The 22,544-nt window shown below is 43.1% G+C and overlaps 1 protein-coding gene across 2 annotated transcripts in view; it reads left to right on the forward strand.

Annotated features, from left to right (window-relative positions):
- Positions 1–22,544, forward strand: part of VSTM4 (V-set and transmembrane domain containing 4) — a 91,806-nt gene that overhangs the window by 25,343 nt on the left and 43,919 nt on the right. For both annotated transcript variants that reach the window (XM_055119167.1, XM_055119168.1), the window contains 3 exons: positions 1,584–1,652; positions 11,270–11,377; positions 20,792–20,825. In XM_055119167.1, the coding sequence (XP_054975142.1) occupies positions 1,584–1,652; positions 11,270–11,377; positions 20,792–20,825 (211 nt within the window). The remainder of the gene's footprint in view (positions 1–1,583; positions 1,653–11,269; positions 11,378–20,791; positions 20,826–22,544) is intronic.

Here is a 22,544-nt window from a genome sequence, read left to right on the forward strand (position 1 = left end):
TTATTAGAGAACTGAGATATGTAAAAATGAAAAATCTAGAACTTAAAAATACAGTAAATTAAATTGAAAATTTAATAGATGGTTGAAAGCAGCTTAGCTACTGAGGAATGTCAAATTAGTGATCCAAAGCAAGATAATTTAATAGGAAAGATCAGTGCAAGTTCTATAGAAATAAAACAATGGAAAAATGCAGACTTGAAATCCATAACAAAGATAGAAAAGTTTATATGAGGTGCAATTAATGTCTCAGACTACTTTAGTCATGCGCATATCTCTCACACTGACTCAATGCTTATTTGTTGGGCCACACTTGTTGGTTCTCAGGGCTTACTCCTATTTCTGTGCTCAAGGATTACTCTTGGCAGTACTTGGGGGCCACATACTGGGAATCAAATTGAGTTGGCCATGTGCAAAGCAAGCACCTTACCCTCTATACTACCTCTTTGACCCCATCTTTATCTTTTCATTAAGGTCGTAGATTGTCTTCCTAGAGACATTCAGTGTGGTAGCCACTAATCATATGTGACTATTGACGTTTAAGTTAATTGAAATGAAATAAAGTTACAAATTCAGTCCCACTGTCCCCTGAGGAATAGCCGTATACTCATATTTCTACCTATAAACAATGACTACTGTATGTACTCTCAACTTAAGACATTATCACCATCTCTAAAAGTTCTGTCTCATTCTCTGGGGAATTTTGCTGTTGATGAGCTTACCCCGGATGCCTTGGGAATTCTTGTTTACCAGTTCTTCAGTGTGATAAGGGTTTTGTGCAATCTAAATCAATTCAGTATCCCTACCTTTTGTTTATTTGGTCTTTTTGTTTGTTTATTTTTTATTGAATCACCTGAGTTACAAAGCTTTCATGATTGAGTTTCAGTCATACAGTGTTCCAACACCCATCCCTCCACCAGTCTACATTTCCCACCACTAATAATCCTCCATACCTTGCCTGTTTCTCCCCACCCTCTACCCCTTGCCTTTTGGGCATTATGGTTTTTAATACAGATGCCTAGAGGCCAAAAGCAGGTATAATAGAGTTGGTGATTGACCATAAAAGAAGAAAAAATAAAATCCAAATCTAGTGCCTATCATTCCATGTGAGCACCATGCACAGAGTATGACGCTCAGAGCAGTGATCATGGTTCAGCTGAGGACCACATGCTCTGCTCCTTGACCAGAGTGGTACCCTATGTGCCACAAAGATGTACAATGAAAGAGTAAGCTGACTCAAATTGGATTCTTGGAATCTCCACCTCTGAACTCTCTAGTTTGCAAGCATCTGGATGCATTTGGCACTTCCATGAATGGAGTCTCAGCTTTGCCATTTGTTTATTGATTTTTAAACAGAGATAGCTTCATTTCCCTTCCTGGTGCCTCAGGTGTCTTTATTGCTGTGTCTAAGTCATTGTACCTCTCCCTGGCATTTGAGTTATGGCAATTCAATGTATTTTTGCAAATACAAAGACTATGAATTCAAGAGACGTTTGTAGTATCTGGCAGCAGTTTGGATTGCACTATGGGTTAGGCCCATTAGCAACTCTACTTCATCTTATGCCGTTGCTTTTTTTGTCTTACAGTGACTTCTCTCCAAGTTCCAGAAGACTCATCCTTTGAGAAAAAGAAAGATACATGGGCATTTTTTGAAGGTAACTCTAGTATACTTCTTTATTATAAAATGCTATCCTTCTTGATTTTAGATAATAGGAGAGGAATAGAGGAATATGAAAGGAACGTGATATCTCAGTATTGCCCTATCATCAACTTATTTTCTCGTGCTCAACTTAACTCCAGAGTAATATGGAAATACATGGTGATATCAGCCCATGAATTTTATAATAAAAGTGAAACTTCAATCTGTGTAATTTGGGTTGTTTTGTTTAGTTTTGCTCCAGAATTCCTTTCCGTTGTGATATTAGGGAGGAATCATCAAGTAACACAGAAGTGTAAAGTATATCTACCATGAATATATCTCTGGTTATAGTTTGTTAAAGAGTTTGGGTTCTGAAAACAGTTAGGAAACTCTTAAACTAGTTATTTTCAATCCATGTTAGAATCTCCTGGGAGAGCTATAAAAAAATGTTTATCTCCAGAGTTCTGATTGACCTGGAGCTTGTTCAGGGTTCCCAGATAGGGGCTGGGGAGATAACTCAAAGGGCTGAAGCATATGAGGCCTTGGGTTCCATCCTTGCAAATTTGTGCCATCCCCCTAGCCCCCCGCCTGTGTGGCCCAGGTGACCCCTGAACACTGCTGGGGTGGACTGAGTAGCCTTCAGCACTGCCCTTCAGTGAACGTTTGCCAAAGTTGCCAAAACTAGAATTTGGTGCTGTTGGCATCAATTGACTGGAGACCCAGGATGCCACTAGCCATCCTACTATGCACAAATCATCTCCTGCCAGTGAAGAATTCTCTAGCTTTGGTGTTCAGGACCAAGGTGAAGATATGTTTCCTTAGAGTCAGGGAGGTTCACAGAAATGATTTCTACAGAAGGGTTGAGGATTATGAGCATAATTAAAAAAAATCTTTTCATTGTATTATTTTCACTAAATTTCTTCATGGGCCAGAGCGATAGCACAGCAGGTAGGGCGTTTGCCTTGCACGCGGCCGACCCGGGTTCGATTCTTCCGCCCCTCTCGGAGAGCTTGGCAAGCTACTGAGAGTATCCTGCTCACACGGCAGAACCTGGCAAGCTACGCATTCGATATGCCAAAAACATTAACAACAAGTCGCACAATGGAGACGTTACTGGTGCCTGCTCGAGCAAAGCGATGAGCAACGGGATGACAGTGGCAGTGACAGTGAAATTTCTTCATATTCAGATGACCTTGCCTAAAGGTTTTAGGAGTTGTAGGGTTTGGGCTTCACTCTTACTTTTTTTTAAATTTAATTTTTAAAAAATTTATTATTTGTTTTTAGAGAATCACCGTGAAGTACAGTTACAGATTTACATATTTTCGTGCTTGTATTCCAGTTATACAATGCTTAAGTACCCATCCCTCCACCAGTGTCCATTCTCCACCACCGATGATCCCAGTATTCATCCCACCCCCTCACTCCACCCCCCACCCCCACCCCGCCTCTGTAGTAGGGCATTCCCTTTTGTTCTCTCTCTCCTTTGGGTGGTTTTGGTTTGCAATAGAGATATTGAGTGGCCGTCATGTTCAATCTATAGTCTGCTTTCAGCATGCCTCTCCCATCTCAAGCGGGTCCTCCAATCACACTTTAGTTGGTGTTCCCTTCTCTATCTGAGCTGCCTTTTCCCCCAGAATGTAAGGCCGGCTTCCAAGCCATGGAGCAAACCTCCTAGTATACTTATTTCTACTATTCTTGGGTGTTAGTCTCCCATTCTGTTATTTTGTATTCCACATATGAGTACAATCTTTCTATGTCTGTCTCTTTCTTTCTGACTCATTTCACTTAGCATATACTTTCCATGTTGATCCAATTATATGCAAAGTTTATGACTTTATCTTTTTTAAAAGCTGCATAGTATTCCATTGTGTAGATGTACCAAAGTTTCTTTAACCAGTCATCTGTTCTCGGGCACTCAGCTTGTTTCCAGATTCTGGCTATTGTAAACAGTACTGTGATGAACATACAAGTGCAGATGTCATACTTTTTGTTTACATGCTAAGGTGTGATGGATGAAGAGCTTGCCCTGCAGGGAGCACTTGGATTCAAACTCACCTTTTTCAATACCTACTGAAAATTTTAGATTATGGCACTTTCTCTTTTTGTAAACTGTAACCTAGAGGTTGGGAGATAACTTGGATATTAGGACTGTGTGCAAATGCAAGCCCCCAAGTTTAATCCTCATGGTCTGGCCATGAGTATAACTGAACAAGACCCTGGTAGTCCCTGAACACTGCTGGGTGGTCTTGGTAGCTCCAGCATGGCATCACTAGCTGGAGCACTGTATCTTCCAACTTGGTTTACTATCACTGAGGTTGACTCTGTGGCCCCCTGCACACTGGTTGGAAGGCCTCCCCTCTAAAGAAAAAAAGGAAACTGTAATTGTGATCATCATATGAAACTCATGACCTATCACCGGTGTAGGTAGGCCATTAGGATTTTTATTATTTTGTAATCATAAGCCATTTTTCATAATACACTTGACTCTAACAATGATTCTTTGATTTCTCTGTCTTTTGTTCATTTTGCACTTGCTTAGTTAGAATCTTCTAGCAAAATAATTCCAAATTCTGTCCTTTAGACTTTTATTCAGGGAATGTCTTTTCATAAATAAACAGATACTAGTGACTTACCACCTTATTGAGGAAAGCTATCGGCATAGGAGTTGACTCACTTTGGTTTCCGTAGCTGCCCTATGAAGCAGGCACTGTGCTGGGGGAAGCCCACAGATAGAAATTCTGGGAGGTCCCTAAGGTAGGAAGATCTCTGGCAATTGTGATAGTAGGAGTCCAGTGGGTTGTTGGATTTTTCAGAATTCTGGGAGGATCATAAATCTCTTCAGAAGCTTATTTGTAGCAGAGGTGCTAAGCTCTGCACTAATAATCTAATGATTGAATCTAGGAGGACATCAAAGAGTGAATTCTTTGACAGATCTTGAGGTCTTTTTCATACAAGTGGTCTAAGGGCCCTATTTTGAACACAGATGACATGGAACAAAAACAAATAAAATATTACTACATGTTTGGAAGCATGAGAATATTTAGTATTGAACTGCTTTGTTACATAATCAGAACATTGAGAAGCAGTGGTTTTTAGCCTTTGTATACCCATGAATTGGGTTAATAAGAATCATGGCTTTAAAATGCTTTGCATATGGTCTGGATAGAGGGTACAACAGCTTGGACCTTTACTTACTGGCTGACCTGTGACTGACCCCCTGATTCCTGTATGAGTCCCTGATCACCATCAGGAGTAATTCCTGAGTGCAGAGCCAGGAGTAACCCCTGAACATCACTGGGTATGGCTCCCAAAAAAAACAAAAAGAAAATGCCTTGCATGATATTTCTATTATACTGATAATTTTATAAATAATACTTTTAATTATTACTACAAGTAGCTATGGAATCTTAGGGTTACTGTCCATAGAACCCTCGACACAAAATTTGACATATTCTCTCTCCGCAACCCTAGGAATCAGGCAAAATCGGAATTCTCACTGGTATAATGCTTCGGAGTAGCTGTTTCCAGAGTGTTTTTTTCCTATTGGCATTAGCCCTGGCTGCAGCGGCATCTGGTGTCTTGCTTTTTTTAACCTAGCTGCATTGTTGGTGAGGTCAGAGGTGGCTGAAACCCCCTGGTGCCTGATCTCAGGCATTTGCCTGTTAGTGTCTTGACTACAGTGGTGCTTGCAGATGAATATCCAATCCCTGGCCCTCACACAAATGGCATTGTCAAGCCTCTCCATGGGATGCTGAAATAAGTTAAAATCCCTCAGGGTTACTCCCCAGATGCTCTTACCAAGCAAGATGGTATTCCATATTGGATTAGAAAAGCACAAATATTTGGGGGGAATACTTGTTGGTGCAAGATTTTGCAACAGAGCTCGTATCTCCGAGACATTTGCATTCAGCCTGGCAGCATCAAGGATGGCATTGACTTTCCTGGTTCTGGGGTCCAGGGAGAGGTAGAATCCTTTATTGTGTTGAGGAATGTTGGGGTCATGGGATTTCAAAGCAGTGCTAAATCCCCCAGCCAACATCGGGGTTGCCTGGCAACAGGTACCTTCTGCCTTTTGTTGGGGCTACTCAGTCGGGCCTAGACAGGCTTGCTGGGAGAATGGGAGCTGGCGCTTGGACATTGTTACCCCCACCCCAGCACCCCTGCTGTGTGAATATCACTGCAGCCTGCTGGCCTCACCATCTGCTTCGGGGAGGCCTGGGCTGGGAGCACTGGAGGGACATTTTCTGCATAGTGGCTGACAATTGATTCTCAAATTCACATTGGTGCCTTTGGAAGAGACAAATCTGCGAATACACTGAGGGTATAGACTGACACTTTTAGAATTATTGTGACTGTGCAAGTGTAGATGGTAATGAAAAGCTCATCCTAGATTTGGTTATAGGCAGATGTTTTGTTAACTTCGGACCCAAAGGCTTAGATTCTGGCTCCAGACAAGGAAGTCTAGCTAGGTCTGAGTTTTAAAAAATTTCCGCCAATATTTATAATTGGGGGAAGCATTTGCATGAAGGTAAAGTCAGACAGTAAGGGAGCATCTTGCTTCCCAAGAACAGCCTCAGGGGACCTGAGCCATGTGCTAGCCCTTGTCACTGTCTTGCAGGACACAACTTTGCTGTCCTGCCTGGTTTAAAGGAGGCCTGGAAGCCTAGGCAGAGAAAAGCAGGCTAAGTGGTTCTAGCATTTTGAGTGGATTCTGCAGGGTCATTGTCTTCCTGCAGCTACAGAAATGCTTAGAGTACAGGACAGAGTCAAAGCTTGGGGTTACTGATTGCTGCCCAGTCCAGGGAAACACAGGTTCCCTTTATGAGTGTCTACTCTTCTGACAAGGTGACCCTTGTCAGGGTTCCTGTATCTTCAAGAACACTGCAGAGAGCAGACACAGCCCTGTGCCTGCAGAGACACACTCACGTGTGGCCGGTGCCTGTTGGCCGCTGTCCATGGCCCAGAGAGCCTATGTGCTTGGCCGAGTAGCTGAGCTTTCCGGACTCGCCAGATGTTTTATGATCCTGTCACCCCAACTGCCTGTGGAGAGCCCCCTTTGTGCCACGTTGTGAAGATGGTGATCTGTAACCATCACGTGGCCCTTTTGATGCCCCCCCCACACCTCCCCCGGCCTCCTGCTGGGGGTGGAATGGGACACAGATGTGTCCCATATGCTTTGGGGAGACTTGGGGGAGATTCTCACCATGACCTTGTTCCTGGTTGGTTCCTGAGTTCTGCAGAAGGGGAAAGAGTCTGATGGGGCAGCGCGCTCTTGGTTTGTGTCACAGTTTGCACACATTTATTTCTATTTTATTTTATTTTGTTTTGGGGGTCACACAGATGGTGCCCAGGATGGCTACTGGCTTTGCATTCAGGGGTCACGCTTGGCAGGGCTGGAGAAACCATACGTTGAGCCAGGGATCGAACCTGGGTCAGCTATGTGCAATCTAAGCACTTTACCTGCTGTACTATTGCTCTGGCCCTGCAGAGAAGATTTATCAAGACTTTCATTCCGTTTCAAGAATGAGACCGTGCATTCTCGTCTTTGAACCCAGGAATCCCTTAGAGATAGAGGCCAATGCACATGGTCTACTTCCTGTCATGTGACCACCTTATTCCTCACCCTCTGGTGTTAGAAATAGCTTATAATCCCTGCTTCTGGAATGGTGTGCAAATCCAGGATTGACCCTGTGTCCTCCATCTCCTGACACAGACTTGCGGGGGAAGGGAGATTGGGAAACCTCTACCTGAGCATACAAATGGAGGCCCTGGCCTCTCTCCTGACTCACAGCATTCTCTACCACAGTCATGTGCCAGGTCCACACATTGAAGACACAGGAGTCTACACGGAAAGGTAGTATTGATTTTGGCTAGTAAAGAATTTTCTCTATTTCTTTCTCGCCTGCTTCCCCTTCCCTTGACCTTCTTGGCTTGGTGATCTGGCTCTCCTCTCCTAGACCTCCTGAACATTCCACAGAGACTTCTCCAGTAGCTTCCTCAGGGGGAAACACCAATGGGGGTTCCAGCAGTCCTTGATCTCATTCGTTTGTACAATGTGTGTCCTCTCTCTCTCCCTCCAGTCCTCCTGGGTTTCTCTGATGGTCTCCCCTGCACTCTCTGATTGAGACTCTTCCAGGTTTGCAGCCCTGCCCATTCCCGTGAATATTCCTGCTAGTGCTCCTTCACCTGAAACCTTGTTATATATGCTTTCTACAGCCTTAGATCTTAGTCCTGACTTCTGAGTGACCGGGAACAGGAACCCACTCAGACAAGCTCAGTGGAATTGCTGACTAAGTTTAAGACCTCAGGAGGAGCTCAGAGATCCCAGGGGCAAGACTATTCTGGGCCTCTCCAGAACAGTGGGGGAAGTTGTGGAAGTCGAGAGGCAGTGAGATGAAAGGAACCTGAATTGTTGATTCTCTCTGTCCAATTGACCATGGTCCCACGTGCTCCCCCCGCCTGCACGGAAGCCAGCCACTCCGCCATCCCCAACATGCTTGCTCTTTCAGTTTAAGCACTTAACTAACTGCTTCCCTAGCTCCCCAGGGCTTTCCAGGGGTCGCTCCCCATCTATGCAGCAGTTCTACTCCCAGGAACTTAAGAACGTTAAGGAGAGATGCATTAAGGTATAAGCTTATGAATACTCTTCATGAATCATTGATCATGAGGGACACTTAGAAACACAGTAGGAAGTTGTTAAGCCACATATTAATAGGGTCAACTTCTATCAAATGTTTGGAAATAGCTCAGAATACTGTTTTGAAGTCATATTAAGGAGAAAATGAGATTAAATATTATCAGAAACATAAAATTGTAGTTCTTAATTAAAAAATACATGTCTAGACAAGGCTGGGAAATGTGGCAAGCACATGTAAGGTCCTGAGTTCGATCCTGGTAGCCCTTCAAGCACCATCTGGTGGAGCCCTGGAGGGCCTGGCATAGCTGGGCTGAGCAAGAGATAGGATCCAAGCTTTGCTTGATCGTTCCTGTTCCCCAACTACTGCTGAACGTTTACAGTGGAAAGTGCACTGAATGTTAGCCAAGGTTTCTCCGTGTGCCCAGAACTAGGATCACACCAAATTGTGGGGCCAGAAGGAGCTTCCCAGAGCTCCACACCAAGTGGTCTTTTAAAGCAACACAGAGAATGCAAAAACAAACAAAGCTTTAGAAAGATAAAAAAAAGTAAATTCAGGATGTTCTGTCACCATGAGACATTTATTCTCTCTGACATTTTTTTCTCAATTTTTTTCTTTCATTTTATTTCTCTATGGTTTTTGTTTGTTTTGTTTTGTTTGTGTATTTTTTTGCTGTTTTAAAGACAGCTTGGCATGGAGCTCTAGACACACAGTCCTAAGGATATGTGAACCACATGGTTTCGCCTATCCTTTGTCATGTTTTGTACCTATGAGGGTGCTGAACATGGTTGGTGATACATTTCTTTTGGCTGAAGAAATTTAAGTCAGCAGAAGAACCTTTGCTGAGGTCAAACATCTGCAGCGTTTTTGCAGCAGCCTAGAAAGTTAAAAGAATGCTTTGGCTTCCCTTTCACTTTTGAGCAACTTCAGTATTTAATCAAATAAGACTGGTGATCATTTGAGTTTAAGAAATGAAAGTACAACTTTCTGGTTTGAATAATGGAGTTCACCCCTCACCCTTCCTGCTTCCTATGTTGATATTCCTAACCCCAATGTGTTAGGCACACGGGGCCGGGGTTGGAGGGGTTGGGGGGCTTAGGACACCAGCAGACAGTTCAGCGAATGACGTGATTGTCCTTATACGGGGTCATAGAAGAGCACATGCTCTTTCTGCCCAAGGGAAGTCATCTCTCCACCAGGAAGAGAGTGCTCACCAGACATGGCAACATGGCATTTACCACAACCTTGATCTTGGCCTTCTGGGGGTCCACACCTGACAAATACAATGTGTGTTAAGCTCTCCTGTGTGCAAGATTTTGTTATAGCAGCCATAAATATGGCTTGAGCATGAATTCACATTAGTGATGAATGTAAATTAGTGTTTATTGGAAATAAAATAGATCTCCTGTACCTGTTTGAACCTTGTACCTAAGTTTTCCCAGAGGAAACTTCCTGCGACACTATAATATAGTATCCCAACCAGGATATAGCATTGGTATACTTGAGACACAGGATGCTCCCACCTCCGCAAGGGCTCAGAGCCAAAGCCACTTCCTTTTTTCTTCTCACAACCTTTTTCCTTCTGGCCACCACTGATTTAGTTCATTTCTATACTTTCATCATTTCAAAAATATTGTGTCAGTATAAGTTTGGGAATTCTTTTCCTTTTTTCTTTTTCTCACTCAGCATAAACTCTGATGTGATCCATCCAGATTGTTGCCTTTTCTGTCTGAGTAGTAGTCCCTGGTGTGAACGCACCCTGGCTTATTTAATCACTTACCTACCCGAAGACATCTGGGCAGTTTCCAGTTATGATGGGCTTTTGTATAGACAGAAGCTGTCACTTTGCTGAGTCCGCTGTCTTGGAGCCTGATTGTGAGTTGAATGTTAGTTGTATCTTCTAGGAAACTGCCGGACTGTTTCCTTCAGCTTCCATCTCATTTAGTAATCTCGCCATTCCTGAGTGACCCAGTTTATCCATATCTTTGCCACCATTCGTTATTGACACTATTTTTTTTTTTAGCTATTCTGATAGGGATTTCAGACACCATATTTGGGCTGAAATTTGTATTGCTCTAATGGCTAAGGAGAGCAAAATTCTTACGTGTTTATTTATCATATGAAATAATTCTGCTTTTGCCCATTTTCTAATGGGGTTGATTATATTTCCTCCTGAATTCTGAGAGTTTTTCATATTCTAAAAATGAATTTTTTTCTTTCTAGTTTTTGGGCCACACTTGGTGGTGTTCAGGACTTACTCCTGGCTCTGCTTTTTGGAATCATTTCTGGTGGGGCTCTGGACACCCACTAACAATATGGTTATTGTTCTGGGAACTGAACCTAAGTCAGTTGTATGCTAAGCAAGTGCCCTGTTTGTTGTACTATTGCTCCAAACCCTAAAAATGGGTCTCTAGTGAAACATGAACTTTTCTCCCAATCTGTGGCTTGTTCTTTCAAAAATTTCATAGTATGTTTACAGAGAAAGACTTATTTTTACTTTCATCAAGGAGACCATATGTGGTGCTGAGAATTTGAGCTTGGCTTGGCTATATGCAGATATCTTTTTTTTTTTTTTTTTTTTTTTGCTTTTTGGGTCACGCCTGGCAATGCACAGGGGTTACTCCTGGCTCTGCACTCAGGAATTACCCCTGGCTGTGCTCAGGGGACCATATGGGATGCTGGGAATCGAACCCGGGTCGGCCGCGTGCAAGGCAAACGCCCTACCCGCTGTGCTATCTCTCCAGCCCCCTATATGCAGATATCTTAATCTCTGCACTGTCTCTCCAACGTTTTGATATAGAGTCTGAAAACTCTCTGCCAGATACTTGATCCCATAGATTTTTCTCTTGGCTCTTCTGTTAAGAACGTTCTCGTTCCTTTTTTTTTTTTTTAACATTTGTGCTCATGGCTCCTTTTGTGTGGACCTTGTGTCCTGTTTTGAATTGTGTGCTGCCCTGTGTGTTCCCTTTCATGCAGACCCTCTGCTCTCATCCTGCAGATCTCTACGTATACGCTGTGCTCGTGTGCTGCGTGGGCATCCTCAGCGTCCTGCTCTTCACTCTGGCCATCGTCTGGCAGTCCGTGTTTAACAAGAGGAAATCTAGAGGTAAGGGGACAGTAATGGTCCTGTCTGAGATGCGGCACAGCCAGACTACACACCGGAAGAAGACATCAGGCAAAAATAACACCTTGGCTCTTTGTTGTTTACCGTGATGGGTGAGCAAAGTGAATGAGAAGATCCTTCTCCTAGGATTCTGATAATCACTATTTGGGAGCTTTTCAATCCCCTTTTTCTCAAATTCCTTCCTTCCTTGCCTCCTTATGCCTCTGATTCTCCCACAAGAGATTGTGAATTTGGACCCTGCTGTTTCAGGAGTTTTTAAGAGTAATTCCTCAGCCACTGAACTTTAACCTTCTCATCTGTGAAGCAAAGTGGCCTCTGCTTCCTTAGTTGGAAGATCAAGGAGAACATAGTTTCTTGGGTGGGATGTGAGTGTGGGTGCCTTAATCTCTAGGGCTGTGTCTGGCAGGCAGGCAAGGCTTAAAAAGCAGCGTCTCTGTCACTGTATTCTGTCCACACTTGCTCCCTCACTATTGTCTTATCATGTCCTTGTCCTGGACTCCACCCCCAGGTCCTTCTCCCTCTGCTATAGTTTCTCCCTGATTATAGTTCTCCTGACTCGTCACCCTAGGAACACTGCCCACTTTCCCTGTTACCCCTGTTCACCTCCTCTATTTCACAAGTCATCTGCTCCTGGGCCTTTGCCCTGAGACCCTCACTCTGTGTCCCCTGCAGAGTTTCTCAGGCAGATGAGGACCCCATGGCTCTCAGAGTGGACCTAGGTGAGAGCTGGGCTTGGTGATAATTCCGACTCTGGTGCAGGTGGGGACTCTCCACTTGCTAGCTGGTCACTTATCTGGCCTGCCTCGATGTTCTCCTCAAAATAACAGGGAAAACAAGAATAACTGAGTCTCTTGGGATCATTGTGAGGTTTGTGACAAAAGCAACAATATAAACACAGCCCCCACCCCCTACACAGTCCCCAATCCTTAGGTTACTCTGGCTCCTAGTGTATTTGCAATGATTTATGGTGATAATCGCCTGATTATCACTTTCAGCCCAGGGTCATTGAGCTGGAAAATTTTAGACTTTGTAAACAGAACTTAAAAGAGGACAAGCAAACTAAGAGAGTATAGTGGTTCCAGATGGGACACTCCCCAGAGTGCAGGCAGGGCTAAGGGAATTGAGAGGAAATGGTCGTCACATGCCCAGAAATGAGTGCCCTCAGGAAGCTGGTTCTCTTCTAGACCTGGGGTTGTGGCACAGAGAGGAGAGTTCCCTGGGATTGTGGGAGAGGTCACTGCCTGAGGGACTCAGACAAGGTGAAACAGAAGGTGGCAGGGAGAGTGAGAAGAATGTGCGTTGCTTGGTCTTTCCCCAACCCTAGGTCCTGGGCTGCCTCCCTTTGGGCTCACCCACCGGAAGCCATAGTGCAGTCCGTGGAAGTCAGCCACCAGGATTCCAAGTAGGGTAAAAAGTGGTCGACTAGGAACTCAGCATACCCATCCCAGAGACAGTGGGGGAAGGGGACAGAAGGAGTTTTGAAAGCCTATTCCCATGGCATCTTCTTCTTCTTCTGCAGTGTGTACCCAAGAAACCTTTGGCTCCTTTTGTAGATTCATGGCACTTTTTTTTTTGCACATGTGCAAATGTGCAAATGCATCTGTGTTCCTCCAGGAGGACAATGTCTCAGGCAGGGGCCAGGCATCTGATTGATTCTCCTTGGAATTTGCCTCATGACAGCTGCTCAACAAATGCTGGACAAATGGGTTGTTTCCCAGCTACGTCGTTTCCAGCTGTTGGAGTATGGAAGTCACAGAGCCAGTTTCCAAACCCACTTTTCTCTAAATGCACCCTGCCTGGGCTCAGGGGCTGAGAGAGAAGCCTGCTCTGAGGTTCATCCCGCTTCGCCCTAGCTAGGTTCAGGCAAACAAAGCAGAGTGGGTAGGCCAGCAGGCTTCCTTCTGCTCCAAAGTCAATAAGGGCAGATTCTACATATGCTCCCAGTCTCCCACAGAGCTCCTGACCACACAGATCTCAGCTGCCTATGCCCTCCTGAAGTGGGCCCCGTGCAGCCTCAGGTGTCCTAGCTGTCCGGGCTTTTCCAGCTCTAGAAAGACTTCCCTTGCTCCTTCCCTCATGTTCTCATGTAATCCTGAGCACAGTGCAGGATCATAGCTGGCATCTTTGCCAATGGATGGGAACATAGCTGAGGAGTTTGGGAAAGGCCTGCATAGGGAAGGGCAAAGCTTGTGTTCCAGCCCCAGCCTCACATGTTTCTGTTCAAGTAAACCTCAGGCAGCTGAGCAATGACCTCGCCAAGGAATTTTCCTTCAACCTTCTACAGTGACTGTTGCCAGGGTCCTTCTCAAACAACAGTATTGAGCTTCTACAGCAACTTGGGTTCTTGGTCATTGGCAGGCTGGCAGTCTGAAGCCCTGGCAGGGGGGTCCTACCCTATGTGGCCCTAGAACTCAGGTGACTCTCGCAGCACTATGGGAGTCCGGACAGAGAGCTGTGGCACGTGGGCCTGAAATTGCCCACAAGCATCGCCCAACCAGAGTCCTGCCCAAGTCTTTAGGGCCAATTAGTTCTTCTGGGAATCTGCTCAGATGTAGATTGACTCAGGGTTGTCAGGACAGGCCTAAGATTCTGCTCTTTGGATGAGGTGTTTGTTAATCGGCAACAAGGCTCCAGGCCAGTTCTCTGAGGTCCTCTCCTTGGCACCCCTTATTTACAGTAAATATTTTGAAATATCATTCCTATCTTGACATGAAGTTCATCGATAAGATATGCTACCCAGACTTCTGCTCTAAAGCAGAAAGTGCAGATTCCGTATGAGGGCTACCTGTATGAGATTGGAAAAGTCAATGGCAAGTAATTTACAACACAAACAAATTTGGTATTGCACCTCTTCTTTTAAGTAAGGTTGAATTTCAAAGAAAACAATATTCCTTTAACTATTTGAAAGGCTTTGAGAGCAGTAGGTCAAGAGATAGATTCAAATATAAATATGGATCAAGAGAGATGCAGGATGCATGTGACAAGGACAGATACAGACTATCACTCCTGTGTGCCTTAAAATCCAGGAATAACTTTGCTTATAGTAATGAGCTTTCTTCAACCTCAAGGATTGGTTGCAACAATGTATATTCTTTCTGACTATCACACTTTTTTAGACGTCTGTTATCTATCAGGATGGAGTAGAAATATACCTATTTTTATGTGTCAAATAAGTCACAATGGATTTTTTCTATTTTTTTCTTCTGTGCGAGTATCAGGAATGCCATTCAGTGTCATAGGAATATTCACTTGTGAATGCCTTGTATATTGTTGTATGGCCAGCATGCTTGGCTTCTGCCTGCCAACAAGCAGTATTATCCCAAACAGCATGGTTATTAGCAACATCACACAGAGTTCTCAGTTGCCTCCAGGGGTTGAGACCATCCCCACTAGAAACCTTGGCCTTTTAGAAGGATGTTCCCAGGTCTTAAGATCCAAAATATAGTTGGAGAAGATAAGGTCGCTAGGAGGCCCTGGGTACAGGACCGGTGGACAGTGATATGGCGTGAATGGGACACTCTGGGAATCTGCTTCTGTCCTAATTCTCTCTCTCAGGTTCATTGATTCGTCCCTGATTCTCAGTGTAGAAAGAAGGGGATTGCAACCATTGGTGAATTGCTCAAATATTGCACAAGACCCCAAACCCACACTTTCCAGTTCTAATTTATATGTCTTTCTCTGTGGACCTCAACAAAAGCCATCCTTTGAGAGTCCTGTTACCTCTGAAGGAAGTTTGGGGAAGCCTTATTCACCTTTATGGTTCCTGGAAGGCAACTCCTGGCCCAGAACCAGTGACTTTCCAGGAATAGCTTGGCAGGTTGATTCATAGTAAGGAGACCTAAGTTTCTACTGAGGCCTGAAGTATGGAACTCTTTCCAGTTTGAGAAAAGAGCTAAATCTTAACGAGATTTAAGGGGTTTTTGTTTTTTGGTCATACCTTGCAATATTCAGGGGTTAGTCCTGGCTCTGCACTTAGGAATAACTCTTGGCAGTGCTGAGGGGACCAAATGGTAAGCAGTCGATTGAATCTGGGTCTTCCATGTGCAAGACAAGCACCCTACCTGCTGTTCCTATCAGCTCTAGCCCCAAATTGTTTTTATTATTTTTGGGGTTTTTTTTAGTGTCTTGATGGGAAAGATTTAATCAATATGGCTTTGTTTCTGGTTGGTCAATGATTTTTTGTGGTTTTGAAGTCATAATTGAGAGCAGTTACCTTTCTTGTCGTTGAATAGTGTTTTCTTCAGAGAACACACACAGCTCATTCCAAAGTGTTTCAGGTTATCTGGCTGAAAACCAGCCACACTGAACATAGTGGCTACAGAAAACATTGATCTGCTTAAAATTCTGCAGTCTGGGTTGGACTCAGCTGGGCAGTTCTGCTGATAACGCACGTGTGGGCTCCATGTAGCCTCTGCAGTCACCTGAAGTTGGCTGGGACTGGAGCTCTAAGTTGGCACCACTGTCAGTCCTGGGTTCCACCTCTAGAATGGATGAGACAGCAAGGCTCCTAGTGTGACTTTCTCTGTATTTGATGATTCTGGGCTCCACTGGCCATGACTAGACTGTCACTATCACTGATTAAAGCTAGTGATGAGGGTACCCCTGATGGAGGGAAGGAGAGTTTACCTAGTTTACCTACTCTACTGCCCCCTCGGATGGGTCTGTCTGTGAGGAGGACCCCAGAGTAACTGCCCCTCTCATGCAGTCCTCTGGTGAGACACCAGGATAAACAAGCCCATCCTAGATTTCAACTGAACAGAGTTCCAACCCTTTTCCCAGCCTCTCTGCTGCTCCGTCCTCACCCTGGCTTTGTCTGGCTTTGTTTTCCTCAAGCACTCACTGATCACATGAGCTGGACTTAATTGTACCCTGGTGTTGCTTGCCAAGCCCCCAAATGCTTTCCACTTCTCTCCTTAACTGAGTTTCTGTCCTGCTCTTTGACAGTGCCAGGGCACTCCAGCTTCCTCTGTGGGCCTACAGCTCTGAGTCACTCTTGGAATACAACAATCCTGGTGGCCTGGGGCCGAATCCCGGGTTACTCTTATGGCTCCTCCAGCTCTGGGTTTCTGAAGCCTTCACGCCTCCATGAGTTAGTCCAGATTCACGGGCTGTGGGGGTAGTTCAGCAAGACTCCCAAACTTCTCTAGGTGAGCTTTCAAAAAGACAGCGTTGAAGGCACCCCAGAGCCAGACAGGGAAGGGGCATAGTCTGCCCCCTTATCTAAGGGCAGCTTTGGAGCATACGGAGTCCTGGAGCTGGGCCCTCCTTTCAGACTCTTACACCACTGCTTCCATTATGCTGGCAACAAAAGGGCCTGTGATCGTTTGCTGCCAGAGGTGCACGTCCAGGCATTAAGGGTCTGTGTCCCATTCTCAGCCTGTGCATGGCAAGGAGGCTGCAAAATATGGAGTGGGGCTACTGGTTGAGGAGCAGAGGATTGACCTGGATGAAAACTCATAACCTGTCATCAGACACTTGGGTAGTCTGAGCCTGAGGTTTCTACTACAGTTTCAAGATGCAGGCTTGGTTCTGAGTGTGCGGGAAGGCTTGGCAGGCTCTTGTAGACCCTCTGCCACCCATTGTAGGGGACTCAGCAGCCTTCCCAGTAGCCTGCTAATGACATGCTGGATTCAAACTCCTTTACTTACACATCTAGTTCTTCAAGGCCCCAGCTTCTTAGCCTGTAGGTCACAACAGACTCTGCAACCACAGTAAATTGTTTCTAATCATGCCATGAGCAAAACACAAATCGAAATCAGACCCACGAATCTGAGGTGTTTCTGGCAATGTGTCTGAGGTGTTTCTGGCATTTCTCAGATTAAAAGGAGATTGGAGTTGACCAGCTTGAGAAGCCCTGACCCAGAGCCCAAGTAAATGTCTTGAGCCTCCATGTCTCACTATGAAATGAGGGCGTGATTCCACTCTCCTCACGGGGCTATTGAGGGTACTCATGAGATTCTCTCGGGCTCAGGCCCAGCTCTGCCCTGCTTCCCTGGTGCTCTAGTGAGCTCACACTATGCTGGGAGACTCCATTTCATATGTAGAAGCACTATTATTTGCATCTGTCCAATGGTAGGAGGCAGCCTGACCCTCTTCTGTACCCCCTCATCCCCAGAATAACTAATCTGTTGGGCTGCCAGAGAACAGACTGCAGACAAGCACCTTAGATAGTGCGCATTTATTTTCGCACAGTCCTAGGGCTGCAACGCAGACATCACAGTGTCTGGGCTTCTTCGGAGGCCTCTTCCTGGCTTTGAAGGAGACTGTCCTTTCCCTGTGTCTAGATTGGTCTCCCCCTGCGTGTTCCTCTGTCTTAATCTCTCTCTCAAAAATATAGAGAGATAATTTTATCTATGAAGCATCACAAATTAATGCTTGCATAGCCCTCAAAAGAATTTTTAAAAAATAATGTATTCTTGAGTGTTTTTGGTTGACATCTAAAATTTATCATAAATGTGCGTCATTGCAAAGGATATGAGTTCCAGAGTATTACAAATCAGATGGCTTAAAATGACATGGGGGACTGGAGCGGTAGCACAGCGGGTCGGGTGTTTGTCTTTCACGCAAATGACCCGGGTTTGATTCCCAGCATCCCATCTGGCCCCCTGAACACCACCAGGAGTAATTCCTGAGTGCATGAGCCAGGAGTAACCCCTTGTGCAATGACAGGTATGACTTCCTCTCCCCCCAAAAAAGCAAAAAGCAAATGAAATGGCTATAGCTTTTCTTTACATCTGAATGTTATGAATTTCATAACCAGATCTGTACTTTCAAAGACTCCATGAGGAGAAAGGAAAGGCTCTATGAACAAGTTTTAGTTGCCTGAAATTTTATATTGTCCTTTTTTCATCTTGAACTTTTATCTTCAATGCACTTCTCCCAAAACATTTTATATTCTACTTTATTAGATATTGTGCTTTGAAAGTGGTATATTGATCACTCAATTATATTTTTATCAAATAATATGTATGTATAAATTTAGATAAAAATTTTATATTGCTTATACCCTAGGTATACTCTAGGTATGAAAATACTATCTTCTGGATTGAGTTATCAATACTGTGCAATTAGTGAGATTTGGAAAATTGCATAAAATTAATCAAAACTGCATAAATATATTATAAATTTAGATAAATAATTAATAATCCTAAGAAGTAAGGTTTATTAGAGTTGTATCTTTATTGAAATAGATTTTTATATTTACTTCATATACCCTATGTGAATTTTCTAGTGATAAAATTTAGCATCAATTTCTATTCTTAATTTTCAAGTAGGTGTTATTTCTGAGATACATTGTTCAATATAAAATAAATAGAGAATGCATGGGGTATTCTTAGATCCCTCAATACTGTAAACAGCTTATAAACTCTATGTAAAAGTCACAGGATGATTTATCATTGAAAACTATTTTTGATACTCTACTAGTTTACAGCTGGATTAGGTCATTAGTCAGTCCTTGTTGAAAGCAAAATAATGAAACTTCTCCTCTTTGTAAAAGGCTGAGTTGTTCAATCATTAGGCATGCACTTTCTCAACACAGGCACCGATATTTCAAATCATTTTTATTTCCTGCCCCAGGACATGTCTCCTTAGAGCGGGTCATAAGTACACTTTAATTTTATGAATTAGGAAAGGTGATGTGAATGGGAAGGGAGAAAGGAATGTAGGCAGACTTCAGATATGTCCAGGACAATAAATTCTTAGGAAAGAATACTCTGAATATGAGTATCCAATTATTGATTTCTTTAAAAGTCTTTATGAGTGGCCAGGGGTATGCAAACACTAGTCTAAAGACCACAAATCCATATAGTAAGCTTGAAATGGTACCAGAATCATATAGTATGCTTATTATATACTATGGTATTATTATTATTGTTGTTGTTGTAGTTGCACCTGTAAATTATCCAGTACATCATAGGTGCTAAGTAAATGGAATGCAGAAAGACTTTTGATATTGCTGGAAACTGAACCACATAAATCTGTAAAAGTCCTTCTAATGGGCAAGAAATATAGTACTGTGAGTGAGGCCCTTGCCTTGCATGCAGCCAACCCAGGTTCTATCCCTGGCATTGATTATGGTCCACAGAGCAACTCTAGTAGTGATCCCTGAGCACAGAACTAGGAGTAAGTCCTCCCTAAAAAGAAAACCAAACAGAAGTCTCTTTAAAACAGAACTTCTGTCATGTTTTGTTTTGTTTGAGGGCCACACCCAGTGGTGGTCAGTATTTACTCCTGGCTCAAGGATCAATCCTAACTGGCTCAGAAACCATAGATGGTGCCAAGGTCTATCCTAGGTCAGCAAGGTATGGCAAACACCTTAACATCTGTACTATCTCTCCAGTTCTGAGAACGGTCAATCTGACCTGGAACCTATATTGGCCACTTACAGATCAGCTTGACTACAATAGTTTAGCATAAGTATTTTGTTTACTTGCAATTCTACACATCAGCAGTTTGGACTGGGCTCAGCTAAGCAGTTATGGCCTCAGTCATATTTACTCATGCAGCTGCAATCTGCTGGTGGATCAACTGAGATGACCTGTGTCTACTCCATGCAGTCACATTTTCTAATAGAGTAGCGGAAGAATTCCCTACAACAAGAGAGAAATTTCAAATCTCAGGACAAAACAACATTCTGTGCCTTTGCTTGGAGCATATTAGTTAATGTTTCTTTGGCCAAAGCAAACCATGTGACTAAACTCGGAGTCAGTGTGTTAGAAAGATCAAGGAGATATGATTCATTAGGGCCATTGGTTCACCACACAACCCAGAACCCAATGGCTGTTGCAGTTTTATTTCCATTTGAGGTGAATTCAATTTGAGAAACTTCGATGGAATTATTTATGGCGAGTGTCTTTGGATCCTTGTTTTCCTACTATAAATAGAATCATTTGGTTTTCATCAAATATACTATAGAAAATATCTTTACTATAGATCTACTATAGAGACTATCTTTCTCTAAGACTATTTTCCCAAGGAATTCCTCTTGGCTGTAGAACAGCATTAATCAGAAAATAGTTTACAGAGTAAAGCATTTAAGTAGAAACAAGTGAACCCATCTTTTCTCTCTTAACTAAGGCAGAGTTCAGAAGCTGGGTAACTTGTTCCAGAGCCCAACACACTAGGCTCCACCTCAGTCTGATTTGACCTAAAGTGAATGTTGCGTCTGACATAAAGTATAAGGTGACATTGTACCTGGCTGGATCCAGCTCATCATGGTGGTGCCCATGCTCTGGCCCTGCTGCATTGATCAAGAGACAAGTAGGAAAGCTCTGGGAGGTGACATGTGCCAACATCTTGGCAACACCAAAGTGCCCACATTTCCTGGTAATGCCTGAACTTTATCTACCTACAGTAGCAGTTACTTACCACTTTCTATTTCTTTTTCTTTCACAGTGAGACATTATTTGGTGAAATGCCCTCAGAACAGGTAGGTATACGTTTTCTTTCCCCCCTCTTCACTCCAAATGAAACTTTTTTCTATTTGACTTCTTTTTATATATAATCAAGATATCAGTTAAATTTATATTTTAACCTAAATGTCTGCATATTCATAAATTTTCCTAAAAATGTATGGATGCATGCACCTGTGCATTTATGGATTTTATGGATTACATATACACATATATATCACATACATATGTATGTATATATACACATCACTGTCACTGTCATCCTGTTGCTCATTGATTTGCTCAAGTGGGCACCAGTAAAGTCTCTGTTGTGAGACTTGTTCTTATTGTTTTTGGCATATTGAATACACCATGGGTAGCTTCCCAGGCTCTGCCATGCGGGAGGAAGACTCTCAGTAGCTTGCCGGGCTCTCCGCAAGGGATGGAGGAATACATACACACATTTATTTATTTATTTATTTATTTGTAACACCTTAGTGTAGTGGAACACACTATATAAGAGATACTGGAGGCGCTGGAGTGATAGCACAGCGGGTTGGGCGTTTGTCTTGCACGCAGCTGACCCGGGTTTGATTCCCAGCATCCCATATGGTCCACTGAGCACCGCCAGGAGTGATTCCTGAGTGCAGAGCCAGTAGTAACCCCTGTGCATCGCCGGGTGTGATCCAAAAAGCAAAAAAAAAAACAAAAAAAACCCAACTCAGAGATATTGGAGATATTGTAAAGTCATTATGTTTAAAAGTTTGAGAAAAAAAAAACCAACTCAGAGATATTGGAGATATTGTAAAGTCATTATGTTTAAAAGTTTGAAATGTTCAGTCCAAACAAAAAAATTTATTTCTTTCTGCTATTCCCTACTAAACACAACTGTAAGTCTTATAAATAATATGGGACAATCAAAAGAAGATTTTGAAAGGTGGTGAAAGAAAATTACAAAAGATAAAGACAGATATATTAAAGTGAGTAAAGAGAAATAACACATTTCCTGCAGTGAAACATAAATTCCAATGATAATTCACTTTGAAAATTTTGAATTCATGAAGGACAGAAGGAAATGACATATCTTGCAAACATGAAAAGAATAGAGATGACAACCATAATTTTTCTTAAATATCTGAAATCATGATATCTTAAATCATGAAGAACATTGTGATATTTAAAGAAGGAGAAGTTTAAATGACCTAATTGGAAGTGAGGCTTCTACAGTTCACTCAGAGTGGTAGACTGTTGGCACTTGTAGATTATAGGAAGATAGTAAACTTCAATCAGTCATTGAAATAATTGAAAGAATGCACCTGAAACATTATTGAGGACTGAGAAGATAATATGAATCAAAGTGTATAGGCTGGGCTTATGTAAGGTTGTGACTTTGATACCATGTACTGGTATGGTATGGTAGATCTCTGCTATTGTAGAGTGGATCAGACAGTAGGTTCAAACGTATGTCCCCAAGAAAAAGATGTTTGACTGTAGTTTAGAAAATCAGCAAATTCTCTCTTTCAGCAAACAAGTATAACCAGCACCAACTGGGATGGCTCTAGTGACCCACAGCACTGCCAATAAGCATTATTTAAAAAGTGCCCTTTAAAAAGCACTATTGAAAAAATAAACATTGAATAAGAAAAGATTTTGTGGCAGCATATAAAAATCAAAAGAATGAGGAGCACAGGATGCAGACAGAAAACAAATAATAAAATGTCAGACTTGTTTATTAGCATACTATCTTTTAAATGTAA

Source organism: Sorex araneus, chromosome 11, assembly GCF_027595985.1.
Source record: "Sorex araneus isolate mSorAra2 chromosome 11, mSorAra2.pri, whole genome shotgun sequence".
NCBI classification, from domain to species: Eukaryota; Metazoa; Chordata; class Mammalia; order Eulipotyphla; family Soricidae; genus Sorex; species Sorex araneus.